Source organism: Rutilus rutilus (assembly GCF_951802725.1).
Source record: "Rutilus rutilus genome assembly, chromosome: 9".
NCBI lineage: Eukaryota > Metazoa > Chordata > Actinopteri > Cypriniformes > Leuciscidae > Rutilus > Rutilus rutilus.
The window spans coordinates 31837414-31852802 of record NC_140223.1 but is presented as its reverse complement, the minus strand read 5'-3'; the positions used below and the strand labels follow the sequence as shown (position 1 = coordinate 31852802).

At 40.1% G+C, this 15389-nt stretch overlaps 1 protein-coding gene across 1 annotated transcript; it reads left to right on the top strand.

The window, feature by feature from the left end:
• Positions 1 to 7049: 7049 nt before the first annotated feature.
• LOC311296878 (uncharacterized protein) lies at positions 7050 to 9071 on the top strand (the record flags this gene model as incomplete). Its single annotated transcript, XM_084418862.1, has 3 exons — positions 7050 to 7706; positions 7819 to 7890; positions 9012 to 9071. 3 exons carry the CDS (start codon positions 7050 to 7052, stop codon positions 9069 to 9071), a joined length of 789 nt encoding a protein of 262 aa, XP_084274988.1.
• Positions 9072 to 15389: the final 6318 nt, after the last annotated feature.

Genomic DNA, 15389 nt, shown 5'->3' with positions numbered 1-15389 from the left:
TTGTTTAATAAAATAATTAATCAAATAATATTACACAAAATTACTAAGTATATATTGCTTTTTCATGATATTATGCTACTTCAGATGTTGCCTTTCCTGTGTAAAAATGTTACAATCCTCTGTGCATAACTTCATAACTAATAGTTATTATATTTACAAACAGATTTAAGTTTATTCTGCACTATTTTTTTATTTTATTAGTAAGATGTAGGTATTTTCCACACATATATTTTACTATGTTTAAATAATATCATTAACGTATTGATAGTCTACCACGCATTTAGCATTTTTAACACTTTAGAGATGCACAGATGAATGCCATGCATAAATATAAATGTAGGAATCAACAGGGGTTAATTTAGGATAATCAAGCTTTTAATGTTGTTTATACGTCTATGTGGTGTTTGTAATATGCTTTAAGACAAACCATGTGCAAATTCATAAGTCAACACCATTGCTGAGTATTTTCTCCTTAAAACTGCAGTGAACCAAAGACAGTCTCAAAAACACGGTTTGAAATCGCTAGTGTTTCTGACGTCACAAACTACCTTGTAACCAATCAGGGGCTCGTTCTTCGTACGTTGCTTATTACATCCGAGATCAAATGACACATCCAAGATGATATCATCTTGCTAATCATGATCTGGGCTGAGTTTCCCGGTAACGATGTATCTTAGCTCTTAAGAGCGCTCTCTACGTGCAAGGTTACGAACGCTCGCGCAATTCGCGTTCTACGTGCTACTTAAAGGAGTCATAACCTAGTCTTAATTTGGATACCTACTGCTGTATTATAGTCTTTCATGCCCTTCTAAAAAAGAAAAGTGGAAAAAAAATAAAAACAGAGCTCCTAAAACCTTTATTTCTGAAGGCATTATTGTCTCGCGAGATCTGATGCGATGTTTTGGCTGTCGTGGACGGTCATTGTAATAATGCAAATGAGGGGCGCGTTGATTGGTTGCAGGAAGGAGGGGGGTTGACACCGCAGGTAACTTCATTACAAACTGACATCATGGCGCAAGTTGTCAATGAACCCGACCTGGCCGCGACCTACGGAATTCAACCGTATATGTTTGAGCCAGACTCTGAACCTGAGCTGGAAAGGGAAGATGTAGAGTCGATGGAAGGACGTCTACATCAAGATGTCTCTGAATGGTAAAGACAATCATTTTGACTAACGAGCTAAAACATTTGTTGCTAATTTCTCCCAAATAGGTTTACCTTTTATTTAATGTAGATTACATTAACGGAGATGTAGTCGAATTGTTTTTATCAGCTTTGTCGTGGAGATTTTAAACTGTATATTAAACTAATCATGTTTATAACATCTAACCTTATTTAACATCTAACATTGGAACAGGATGTACTGTACGAAACCAATGGAAAACTTGTGTCTTTGACTGTGTGCGTATGTATGTAAAAATAACACAGTTTTGGGAAATGAAACTAGACAGTCTGTTAGGATCTTGTGATTACAGATGAAGTCACCGCAAGATCAGAGTTTGCTTTACCTAGTAACAGAGGGGTTTGCATGTGAAGAGCCAATCAAATAGTGGGGAAATTATGTAATGCAGCCTGACATTTTGTCATACCTCTATACTATAAAAACTGTTGTATATGTGTTTTACGGTGGGATGTCTCAATGGAATTTGTCTGAGATCCTCCGGCCTTGGTTCTTCTTGGGAGAGTTCTCTGAGAACTGCTCGAAGACTCTCCCGGCCGTTATTAAAGCATTTAAAGGACATTTGCTGAAAGTCTGTCTGTTCATTTCTGCTGCGCAGCAGGTCAGTTTAGGGAATCAAGTAAGTTAGAGTAAGAAACTCGGCCATATGTCGACTAAAGACGCAAGAGCTGGAGTATAAAGGGTATTAAGTGTCGATTGTAGACGCTCTGTGTCGATGAGTAGACGCAACAGTTTTATTATTTATTAAGTGTCGATTAGTAGACGCTCTGTGTCGATGAGTAGACGCAACAGTTTTATTTTAGATAGTCAGGATAAAGGAAATTCCTTTACAGCTTACAGTGGTTATTGAGATCAACGTTTGCTAATCATGTGCTGTTTTTGCCTTGTTTCACGTTCTGGTTTTTTAGACATTTAATATTTTTCTTCTACAGACATGTAACGTGATGTTTTTCTATAAGTTTATTATTACTTGACTGTTTGTTTTATTTATCTATCCTTATCTATTCTATAAAAAAATCAATACAATGATATGGCTAGCATTCGTAGAGTCCATTCCCCGTGTTTACCTCGAAGCTAACGTTACATACAATAGCCGTATTAGTAGTTAGCTGCTGTTTGTTACACACAGTAGAGCAATAAAAACAGTCTTACCGTTTCAATTTCAGGCAAGTCCCGGATGGTTGGAATGGCACCTTTTTTCAAACGGAGCTTCGTGGCCAACTTCGCCTGATATTGGCCCAAATTTGTGAATGATTCCGGCGTAAAATGTTTAGCGCAGACACCGAACAATAAGCCAGTTGAAAGTGTTGCTGGGACAGCGTCATTAAAAATGAATTTTATCCACTGGTCCCTGATAGTTTGGTCCGTTTTTGGTATAGAAAACACATTTGCATGTTGTTTCTGGCAGTCAACCACAGAGCAACTCACGTGTGCACTCGGTTTCTCCATCTTTCGCGACTGAACTGAATATGAGGGGGAGAGGGGAAGGGCGGGCTTCCTGCTGCGGTGTCCATATATGGTATATCCTGCCCCGTCTTGACGTCAAGACGGGGCTGAAATCAAAATCTCGTTTTTTAGTGCGCGTGCACGTGGGCTATTTTACAAACCCTGAGGTAAACAAACGCTTCACTTTTAAATATCGGCTTCCCGGCCAGTGTATAATCATTATGCAATCATAACATACATTGATTCTCGTGGAAAAGTGAAATTTGCAGGTTATGACTCCTTTAAGAGTCGCTGTCCATTTGTCAAGTGCTGAAATGTCACCTTGTAGAATGGCTCGTAATTGTAGCACACGCTTGTATTTTGAAATGTTTAACCTAATTGTTTTCAACTGATGTGCATTTTCTACGAGGCCAATAATCTACAAAAGCACAAACCTACAAGTGTTTACCAGCAAACCTACACCAGCAAAATGGCTGAACCAAAAAAAAGCAAAGAAATACTTTTTTTTTTTTTTTAAGAGGAGATTAATGTCATTTTAGAGCTATACAAACATTATTTTCAGCAGGTTTAAGGGAAGTCATACAAATAAACAAAAACTGAAAATCTGGGATTTTGCTAGAAAACTGACTGCAACTAGTGGCATTAGAAGATCAGGGAAGGAGGTCAGGAAGAAGTGGCAGGACTTTGCCAGCCTTGCTAAAAGGAAAAGGGCACTGCAGAGGACAACATTTAATAAAACAGGTGGTGGGACCAATGAGTCCTCCCTTCTCACAGCAGAGGAAGAAAAGGCCTTGTCAATGCTTGGCACAAGTGCTTCAGATGGCATTTGTGGTGGTATTGACATCCATGGAGGAGTAGGGGTAACACAGCTTGAGCCTGAGTCAGGTCCTTCATCAGTTTCATCTGCCATCTCCCAGAACCTACCATCTCCTAGTCCTCCAAACAACCCTCCCAGGCCTCGGCCTCCATCTTCTGTAATCCAGACTGCAGCCACAACACCTCAGCAGTTTGAGAATGTTTGTAGTTGTTGTCAGGGCATATGAGAGTGTCCTTACTTAACAGGGAGGAATAAGATGAAGAGGTGGTGGAGGACTAGGAGGACAAAGATGGCATGGGACCACATGATGGCCAACGAAGAAATGCCCAATGCATGGCTGGTTTTCATGCATATCAGCAAGTCATTGTCAGATTTTTTCCTGTTTTTCCCAGTCTTTGAAGCATATCACATCTTTTATTTATTTTTTGGTTCATTCGTTTAAATTTTATTAAAATTATTAGATTAAATTATTTATATTTTTTGTTTTGTTTTCTGACCTTTTAAATTATTTTATTTATACATTCATTTAACAAAAAAAAAAAAAATAAAGTAATAAAGTGTACAATAAAGTACAATCAAAACCTTATATTATAATCACATTGCATTTGAATAAAGTTAAAGGTGTAATCTGCCGGTTGTCCTGCAGGTGACCTCATAACTCTGTCTTCTTACGACGCACTTAGGGATTTACGATTACGCAAGTTCCGTTGTTATCAGCATAGTTCAACGATTTGGTGTTTCCCGAAACCATCGTTCCAACGAACGTTCGCAAACAGCATCGCAAACTTGTGTGGTTGGAACGACAGCTCTCGAGCTGTGCATGGTTAGAAGCATAGTTTCTAGTTTACATGAGATGTAGACTGAATAAATCCTTATCTTTAGCAAAATAAGAAAGCTGACATTCAGTACAACCCGTGTTATTTATTTAGAATACATACAAATGTAATTTACGTCTTTTAGTTTGTCAAGAGATTTAAAACACCGTTTTTGAAGACTGCGCATGTGCGAACGTGCTCTACTATGTAAGAACGAGCCAAATATTGAGTCTGGTAATAAAGCAAAATAACTGAGAAAAATTTGAAATGGTCTTCAGATGCCATGTCTGTAACTTATATGACAAAATCTAGCGTTAATTCGATCTCAAACAGATTAATTAAAAGTGAGTGGCCCCCGGGGACCAAACGAAATTTTTTCGTAAAAGTCTAGTGGGGCTACATGCCCACCAAATTTCATGTTCCCCGGTGTTTCGGTGTCCCTGGTATCGTTGACGAAAAATTCAGTAGATGACAAAAAAAAAACTTTGACAATCCCTATATGACCGCTTTCGCTAGCTACGCTAGCGGCGGTCATAATAAACTTCTCATTTTCACATTCATGTTCACTGACTCTGTATTTTTTATATTTCACACTATTCAACAAAAAAGAAATACACAAACCATAGTAATATACCTCAATTACTTCTCTTAAATGATTAAACATTTCTATTCACAATATTTTACCAGTATCACATTAATACGATGCTGCAAATCACTCTCAGAATTATTAATATACTTCAAATATAACTTTAAACCTTAACACATTAACCATTATCAATTGACATTCAACACACATATATAGTACATTAAACAATACTTATTAACCTTTAGAGCTTATAGAATACCTTCATGTGCATTTGTATAAGGAAAAATTTATATTTTAAACTGACGCGCTCACAAACGTTACATGTGCGTTTTCAGTAGGCCGCTAATCGGTCGAGCTTTTCTCTCTCGCTTAAATCAAACTCAAAAACAACCTCTGACGAACATCACTTCTCTAAAACGATTCACTTATATTCTAAACATATTTCAGCATGGTTAAATTCAACTTTAAAGTGTTTTTATACATTTACCTGTAACACACAGGAGAGAAACGAGGAGACACGTTCAAGCTCTCTGGAGTAATGAAAAACTCACGACTCGCACAGCTTAACACCCATCGCTCGACTCTGCCCCCAACGGTCAGGAGTAGCATTGCACACTTCTCTCTCTTTTTTTTTACAAGGAATCACATTAAAATAAAACCCTTCCGAATGTTTCTTTTTCCAAAATAACACAATAACATATTCAAAATGAAACCAATAATTTTGAATATACCTAAAGTACAATTACAATACTTGTGTGATCGTCACATTATTATAGTCCACCACGTGCGAGACGTCATAAACCAAAGTGGTTGAACGATACTTTGCGACATACGGTTTCGGGAAACAGTCGTGACTAGCTAGTTGATTTCTCCAACGATGCATCGTACTATGGTGAGCTATATAGTTGTACGAAACGCACCCCTGGCTGAGCTGTGATATAAACTAAACACTATTGGCTATTTTAAAAAAGGGGAGGAGCTGTTCAATATGTCCCGCCCTGTCTTCCACCACAAACTGACTTACGTTGTACATTTGTTTGTTCTAGTTATTTACACAGATTTATTGTTTATTCTGTATGCGTAATTCAGATATGGCTGGCATGAAGAATGATTACATCAAACTTGACATTCTGTCATAACACAGATATATAGTGGGGTTTTCTTTGTCGTAGTTTTTAAATGCTCAGTCTAACTATTTGAATAACAGGTGTTGAATGAGTAACACCTGACCAGTGTCAAAGACTGAATCTTTGAACGTTCACTGATTGTATCTGCATACACATCATACTACAAAGATGGTTACTGAAGTTAGACAATTTTCTGCATGAATGTAAATAATATTTGACATATTTAGTTTCTTCAAATGTTTAGTTAGTCATTTTAAACCCCAGTTTTTATTTTAAAGTGCCCCTATTATGTTATTTTAAAGGCTCCTAATTTTGTTTTGGAGTCTCCTACAACAGGTTTACATGCATCAAAAGACCAAAAACATTTTCTCATAATATACATTGAACATCACCACATTTTTCAATGATTCTCAAATGGACTGGATGGATGAATCAGTCTCTCTAAATCCCTCCTTTTTGCGAGCTACTCTGCTCTGATTGGCCAGATGGCCCAGTCTGTTGTGATTGGTCTACCGCGTACAGCGCATCTGTCTCTATCTCCTGTCAAAAAAAAAAAAAAAAAAAAAAACTAATATTTTATCTGAAGTTTATTCATATCTGGTGTTTTATGTGACGTGTAGCAGATGAAGTCATATATTCTTGTGACAGCTGTGAAGTCAGTGTACAAAACACAGCACAGGGATTTATACACATCCACAGAGAAACTGGACATTCACTCTTCAGGTGAAAAACTTTTGTTTTTGATTGAATTTCTTTCTTTTTTTACCACCAACAATAATCAACCGTGTAATTGTGTTTATCTGTCCAAGGGTTTTGGGGCAAGTGTAATTGTTTTGAGATATTGAATTAAAAGAGACTGTATATCATTTAATAATGAAGTGCTCTGGTTATTTGAATGTAAACAAAGATTTTTTAGAATTCTAAACTGGATCGTTCAAACTGGATGCATTAAAAAATATTCAAATCTTACTTAAACCTGAGTGAATGAACTCAGTATAATTCACTGGTTCATTTACGCTTCTCTTTTCCAGTAAATCACAGTTGCAGGGTATATTGCTGAAGACAAACAGACAAGGAGATGAACAACTACACAGTGAACTTCACCACACCTGAAGCATCTACAAACTCCACAACTGATTCTTTCTGGTTACTTGAAAGTCAGAAAATTTGTGTGTTCAGCATGAATCTCCTGTTTGGTTTTCCTACTCACTCCTATATTATATGGCACATCATCACAGGAACAGGAAGTGGAGTCGCATCAGAGTTCTTCAACCTCAATCTCTCTGTTTGTGAGCTTGGTGTCTGTCTGAATTTTTTGTTTTATATAATGTCAGTTTGCTTTCAGAGAATCTCAGAATTACCACTCTTTTTTCTAGGCCTATCCCTCACTGGCCGTCCTCTGTTTCAGTGTCTGATCTGTGTTGAGCGTTACCTGGCAGTGGTTCATCCTGTAACCTTTCTGAAGTACAAACCTCTCAGATATAGAGTGATCTGCTGCACTGCAGCCTGGATAACTATTCTTGGCTCCTGTTTTCTGTGCCTGTTAATTTCTGACAACTTAAAATTTACATTGTTCTTGTCGGCGCAGTTCTTCATCTTCTTCTCCATGCAGTTGTTTAGTCTTATAGCTGTTCTCAGAGCGCTGAAGCAGTCAGGACCAGGAGAGAGAAGGAGAGAGAGAGAGGAGGAAAACCACATGAAGAGAAGAGCATTTCAAATCATTCTAATAACTACTGTGAGCATGACTATCATATATGTCCCATTTGCTACAACAGCATTGTTTACCACTCTAACATACCACTATATTCATGAACTTTGGATCACAGTTTTTATCTGTTATATCCTAGCTGGTTTTGTTCAGCCTGCTCTTTATCTGCACCGCACTGGGAAACTCTCCTGCTCTTGTGCACCATGAAATGGTGATATATGATTTAGTTGTTATTTAATCATTTTAAATAATTGATCAATTAATTGGCTGTTAAATTAAATCATTTTATGCTAAATTTAGTTATTTATTATTTTATTATACTGGAAAATTATCAATTCAGTTTTTGGAGCTGATATATTGCTTTTCTTTTTCCTGTCTAGCCTTAAAGGGCCACAATTGCACACTGACTTATAGTTATAGCTTCATGTGGTGGTTTTGGTTATGTTATATGTTACATCTCATTAAAAAGTTGTAGGTATTTGCATGTAAAATATAGTTAGAGCACACATTCTCATACGTTTGCATTGAATGATAACATGCTATTGACAACATGCATCTAAAATGCATTTTACGTATAAACGCTAAGTACGGTTATCTGCAAATAATATGCTGATTTTATTACATGTAATCAGTTATATTAATGAAATACGCCATAACATTTGTTTAACAATTTTAAGTTTTTGCCATTAGTCTGTTGTTTGTTTATTCAAATAAAAAAGGCTATCAATGACCAAGTGTCTCCTTTTATATTGGCTATAACAGTGATTTCAATACAATTTATATATATATATATATTTTTTTTTATACATATATTCTATAGCTACACCTGTACACTGCCTATTACCCAACACTTTTCTTAGCCTGAGAATCGATTCATAAAAAAGTAAAATGTACAACAGACAGAAGATATGCATATTCCACTATTGGTTAAGAACGTCTTGCTCCATATACAGTATATCACAAAAAAAAAAAAAAAAAAAAAAATTCAGGCCCTTCATAGATATGACATTTAAATTTTGTTCACTTCACTTTATTTATATCTAATTAGGAGTAATGCATATATATATTTAATGAGTCTACCATAAAATATTTAAATAGCATCATCTATGAAATGTATTTAAGTTTGATCAACTCAATTTAGTTACATTTAGGAAAGAGGAGCTCCTTCTGCCCATAGGCTATCCATAGACCCATATGCCTATCAGACTCAGCAGCTTTTGATGATACATTAAATGTTACTCACAGAAAGAATCATAAAAAAAAAAAAAAAAACTTGTACCTGTCACGGACCTGCCGGTCTCTTTTTTCCTGTTTATTGCGTCTCCCCTACAGGTGGGCGAAGCACAGGTGTGCCGTGGTGCGTGTGATTGCTTCCTGGATCTTGGGCTTTAAAATCTCTCCAGACCTGGTTGTGGGAGGCCGCCGCTTCTCCTCCTCTCCCGCACCTTTTTGGCGTTTTTGTTTCTTTATGCACGACACCTCATTTCTCTTGTTGCATACATTTTTATTTCCCAACCTAATATCTATACTGACTTTATTTAACCTACGTTGTTAATTCTTTATCTTTAATAAATATATTTCTTTATATGGCAATTCCACGTGGTCTTCCCTCTCTGGTTACATAGCCTAGAATATGCAGGATATAACATATCATTGTAGCAATTCGCAAGTGAACTGAAGCGGTGACAGCAGATCTCAGGTGGTAGTACTCAACTCATTGAACTGAGAGCAGAATCTCTACGATATGAACAGAGTGCGCTGTAGTGTATAGAGGATTTGAATGACGCTTCTTAGCAAACTGCATAACAACTTACTGGAAGCTTAAGTCTTAGTCTTTGTGTATACATGTATAGCCTTCATTATAGTTTGTGTATAGCCATCATTATAGTTGTCTCTTGTCTAGCTTTGTTCCCTGTAACCACTCTTGGTGAGTGTTAGGTTTTGTTCAAGTCCTTGTTTATTTTGTTCATGTTTATTTGAATAAAAATGCACATGGGTTCTCACTGCAACCTGCCTCAGTGGACTTACATTACAAGAACTGACTTCTTTTTCAGAATAGTAGGCCACAACTTATGAACACTTATAAACACAACACCCATCATATGAGTCTCCTTAAACTTTGATATCATGCCAATTGCTTCATCTACTGCATCTTTTTACTAGATTTAACATTGTATCATAAACGTAACACATAAGTTACATTGTGATTCCTCTGTAAATGAGTTTCACAATGAAGAGTCTGTAAATGTACCTTTAATAAGACTGTGTCTTAGAGGTGTAAAGTGGTTCAGAACAGGGGTGAGTTTCCCGATAACGATGTATCTTAGCTCTTAAGAGCGCTCTCTACGTGCAAGGTTACGAACGCTCGCCGCAATTCCACGTGCGTTTCCCAAAAATGCACTTAACATGAACGCCAGAACGCGTTCTACGTGCTACTTAAGAGTCGCTGTCCATTTGTCAAGTGCTGAAATGAGAATGGCTCGTAATTGTAGCACACGCTTGTATTTTGAAATGTTTAACCTAATTGTTTTCAACTGATGTGCATTTTCTACGAGGCCAATAATCTACAAAAGCACAAACCTACAAGTGTTTACCAGCAAACCTACACCAGCAAAATGGCTGAACCAAAAAAAAGCAAAGAAATACTTTTTTTTTTTTTTTAAGAGGAGATTAATGTCATTTTAGAGCTATACAAACATTATTTTCAGCAGGTTTAAGGGAAGTCATACAAATAAACAAAAACTGAAAATCTGGGATTTTGCTAGAAAACTGACTGCAACTAGTGGCATTAGAAGATCAGGGAAGGAGGTCAGGAAGAAGTGGCAGGACTTTGCCAGCCTTGCTAAAAGGAAAAGGGCACTGCAGAGGACAACATTTAATAAAACAGGTGGTGGGACCAATGAGTCCTCCCTTCTCACAGCAGAGGAAGAAAAGGCCTTGTCAATGCTTGGCACAAGTGCTTCAGATGGCATTTGTGGTGGTATTGACATCCATGGAGGAGTAGGGGTAACACAGCTTGAGCCTGAGTCAGGTCCTTCATCAGTTTCATCTGCCATCTCCCAGCACCTACCATCTCCTAGTCCTCCAAACAACCCTCCCAGGCCTCGGCCTCCATCTTCTGTTGTCCAGACTGCAGCCACAACACCTCAGCAGTTTGAGAATGTTTGTAGTTGTTGTCAGGGCATATGAGAGTGTCCTTACTTAACAGGGAGGAATAAGATGAAGAGGTGGTGGAGGACTAGGAGGACAAAGATGGCATGGGACCACATGATGGCCAACCAAAAAATGCCCAATACATGGCTGGTTTTCGTGCATATCAGCAAGTCATTGTCAGATTTTTTCCTGTTTTTCCCAGTCTTTGAAGCATATCACATCTTTTTTTTTTTTTTTTTGTTCATTCATTTAATTTTTATTAAAATTATTAGATTAAATTATTTATATTTTTTGTTTTGTTTTCTGACCTTTTTAATTATTTTATTTATACATTCATTTAACAAAAACAAAAAATAATAAAGTAATAAAGTGTACAATAAAGTACAATCAAAACCTTATATTATAATCACATTGCATTTGAATAAAGTTAAAGGTGTAATCTGCCGGTTGTCCTGCAGGTGACCTCATAACTCTGTCTTCTTACGACGCACTTAGGGATTTACGATTACTCCAGAGCACTCGTAGATCTACGATGATTTTCAAGTGCTACTTAAGTTACGATGTTTTTGGGAAACAGACCGTAATATTAAGATCACGATCTACTTAGGCTTACGATGCTTTTGGGAAACGCAGCCCATGGTTAGTGTTCAATGTTACAAACTTATTTATTGTACTTTTTGTAGATTGTTATTCCAATAAAACACATCATGACCCAGTGTCGCCTTTTCCCTATTGATGGTTGCCACAGAGATTATAGCAATAATCTTGACTTCCTGTCAACACAAATGTCTAAAGTATTTATTCCCTCTCTAACTTTCAAATTCTCAGTCTAAGAATTTGCGTTTAATGTGTTGAATAAGTGGCACCTGTGTTGTTTAGTGTCAGGTAAATTAATATGATTTGGGAGGACTGAACAAAAATTGTTCCAGTGATAATTTCCTTTTTACAGATTTGAGTGATTATTGATTTGAACACTTATACTAGCAAAATGTATACATTGAATGTGCGATAAGTCACTGCTTAAAAAGGTCTGCCAAAAGCTTGAAAATAAAATGCAATGTAAAACAATAATCCAATTACTGTCGGACATTAAGGAGTTGATAAATATTGTGTAAAATGTCAAGTCAGTGACATTTAGTGGAATTAAAACACAAGTCTGCTAATTAAAATTGGACAAAAAGTGTCTGCATTTGCTGTTGAAATTAAAATCGGTTTCTACGGTGCTGGAAGCCATGAAAGGTGACCCATTCAAGCCTTTACAGACTATTGATCTTAAACACCTGTCTTTCAAGACAGTGTTTCTCCTGGCTCTCGCTTCAGTGAAGCGCATAGGGGACATACACGCGCTCTCAGTAAGCGCGACGTGCATGGAATTTGGGCCTAATGACTCAAGAGTTATACTCAAACCTAAGCACGGTTACGTTCCAAAATCCCTCAACACACCGTTTAGGGCGCAGGTCATTTCCCTGTCAGCCCTACCGGTCTCTGACGAGGAAGGAGACGTGAGCTTCCTTTGTCCAGTCAGGGCATTAAGAGCTTATGTGTCTCGCTCATCTGTCTTCAGACAGACGGAGCAACTCTTTGTTTCGTTCAGCGGACGTTCCAAGGGGCTGGCCGCGTCGAAACAGAGCCTATCCAGATGGATAGTTGACGCCATTGCGCTGGCGTACACTTCCAAGGGCATGCAGTGCCCGTTGGGTGTCAGAGCGCACTCCACGAGAAGCATGGCTTCATCGTGGGCCTGGTCAAGTGGGATTGCCTTGCAAGATATATGTATGGCGGCAGGCTGGGCCTCACCGTCTACATTTATAAGGTTTTATAACCTAGAGGTTCTTACAGGCCAGGCTGTTGTCGGTCTAAATATACCAGTACTGTCTGTTCTGATGCTATCGGTTCAGAATACTGTGTCTGCTGAGCACTGCTCGATGAGAACTGCTCGCTGATCGACCTCAAAATGCTTATGGGCAATGAATAAGACCCACAATTTTCCATCAGTTCAGGCCGTACTCCGCCCTGTCTGTATGATGTAATTTGCGTCTGAGGGACGCTGCTATATGTGGAAGAGCGCGGCTCCGCCCCTCCCTCTTCCCGGACTCCCTGTGAGTTCCCCTGGTGATTATGCACTATATGAACCCCGGGCTTTCGCCCTTGGGTCTTTGGTGTCAGATCCCAGCACGCACAGCGTTTTACATTGGGTCCCCTAGCGTAAGATACTTACGCAGTACGAGAGACCTCTCGTAAGAGAACGTACTCGGTTACTAACGTAACCTCGGTTCTCTCTAGAAGAGGGAGCGAGTACTGCGTATCTTGCCGTGCATGCACACGCTCTGGTTAGCTTCGGCGATGAAAAACCAGAAATAGCTGCCTGCGAGCTGGATTTATAGGCCTAAGCCACGCCCGTTTCGGTGGAACGTGACGCAGCGGGCACGAAGCACCCTCATTGGGTCTGACGTCACGCTAGGCCTCGCTCGATAGGCTGCTGCAGTTGCCGCAGAACAGCCAATAGGCACACGAGCCGTCTTGCCTATGTCTGTATGCTGCCGCAACGCGTTTTACAATAATACAAAATTAAGGATAATTTTTTTGGCTTCAATATCTCGCGGAAAAGGGATTTTCCCCTAGCGTAAGATACTTACGCAGTACTCGTTCCCTCTTCTAGAGAGAACGTCTCAGGTTACGACTGTAACCTATGTTCCCTGAGAACAGGGAACGAGACACTACGTCAGAATGACGCTATGGGGAACGCCTCAGGCGTGACAGGTGTCTGAAATAAATATCAACTCACGTCAATCATGTTGACCGGCGACAGCCCGTGAATCATCAGCTTGATTGATTAACGCGCAACCTGGATGTATAAAGGGAAGCCTTGCATACATGACAACATCCTATCGTCTGAAGGGACTGTTGCAGGCAGGCCCCGAGGCATGGCAGGAAGACGTAGTGTCTCGTTCCCTGTTCTCAGGGAACATAGGTTACAGTCGTAACCTGAGACGTTCCCTTTCGAAAGGGAACTCTACACTACGTCAGAATGACGCTATGGGGAACGATATACCAACGCCACCATGCTGAGGGGAGTGCATGCCCAAAGGCAGTGACAACTGTCCGAACCAGTAATTCAGAAAACACTGGAACCACTCACCCTTAGGTCACATCGGGCTGTCAGTGACAGCACTCCCTACCGGTCATCACCCAAGCTAATGAACCAAGAAACCGCCAGAACATAGTTAATGGGGGGTATATCTGGGCCAGCTCAAAGGCTTAGGACCACAGCTTCCAAAAGAAGGGGTCCCTTCTAGGGAGTGTGGCTAGGGGGCCCAAGGGACTCCCAGCCAGTCACTATTCAGGGGAGCGTGCCACCTGAAATACCACCAGGCAGGCCTGACCTGGTGTCAGTACATAAGACACTAAGTCTGGCCACTTCCTGTCTGTCCGAAGACAGAGCCTCTGGAACTTGCCTTAGGAAGGCATCCAACCCGAGGGACTGCGAAGCAGGCAGTGAACCACTCAGCCCGGATCTCAGAGACGGGAAACCCTGGAGAGTATGACTCAGCATAGTGCTTTACAACCCTTGCCAGCGAGGGGAGTGTCTCTACTCGATCCATGGATCTACCCAGTGTTTGTGTTTCAAAACACTGAGGAGGCCTGTTGAGGGCCTAAAGGGAGCTACCTCCAGGAAGGCCTGGTAGGACCTCTAACCTGGCGACCACAACATGGGGGAGCTTGTATTCAACCACAATACGTGGGAGCTTACCTTCAGGAAGGCCGGTGAGGCCTCTGACCTGGCAACCACAACATGTGGGAGCTCATATTAGGAAGGCCGGTGAGGCCTCTAACCTGGTGACCACAGCATGTGGGAGCTCCTATCAGGAAGGCCGGTGAGGCCTCTAACCTAGCGACCACAACATGTGGGAGCTCATATCAGGAAGGCCGGTGAGGCCTCTAACCTGGCGACCACAACATGTGGGAGCTCATATCAGGAAGGCCGGTAAGGCCTCTAACCTGGCGACCACAGGATGTGGGAGCTCACTTTCAGAAAGGGAATAAAGCGTACAGCGCACAACCCTTACCATAAAAAATGGAAATAGAAAGTACATGAGAGAAAGTGCATGTACTTAGTCATTCTGAACCCAAGAAGGCCTGATGAGGCCTCTAACCTGGCGACCACAGCATGTGGGAGCTCACACTCGGGAAGGCCGGTGAGGCCTGTAACACGGTGACCACAGTGTGTGGGAGCTCATCAGAATGTGGAAGTTAGCTAGAGAAAAACATCTGTCGTAATAAAGAGACGACAGGAAGTAACTAGAATGGGACCCGAAGTGAAAGACCAGGGTCTGAGCCACATAGGAAGGGACAGAAGCGATACGCGCATGACCCTTACCAAAGAAAATGGATTAGAAAATACAGTATGTGTGAGCCCACATTCGGGAAGGCCGGATGAGGCCTGTAACCTGACATGTAAAAGCTCAAACCCAGGAAGGCCTGGTGAGGCCTGTAACCAGGGAACCACCATACGTGGGAACCTATAATCAGGAAAGCCAGAAGAAGCCTGCAACCTGA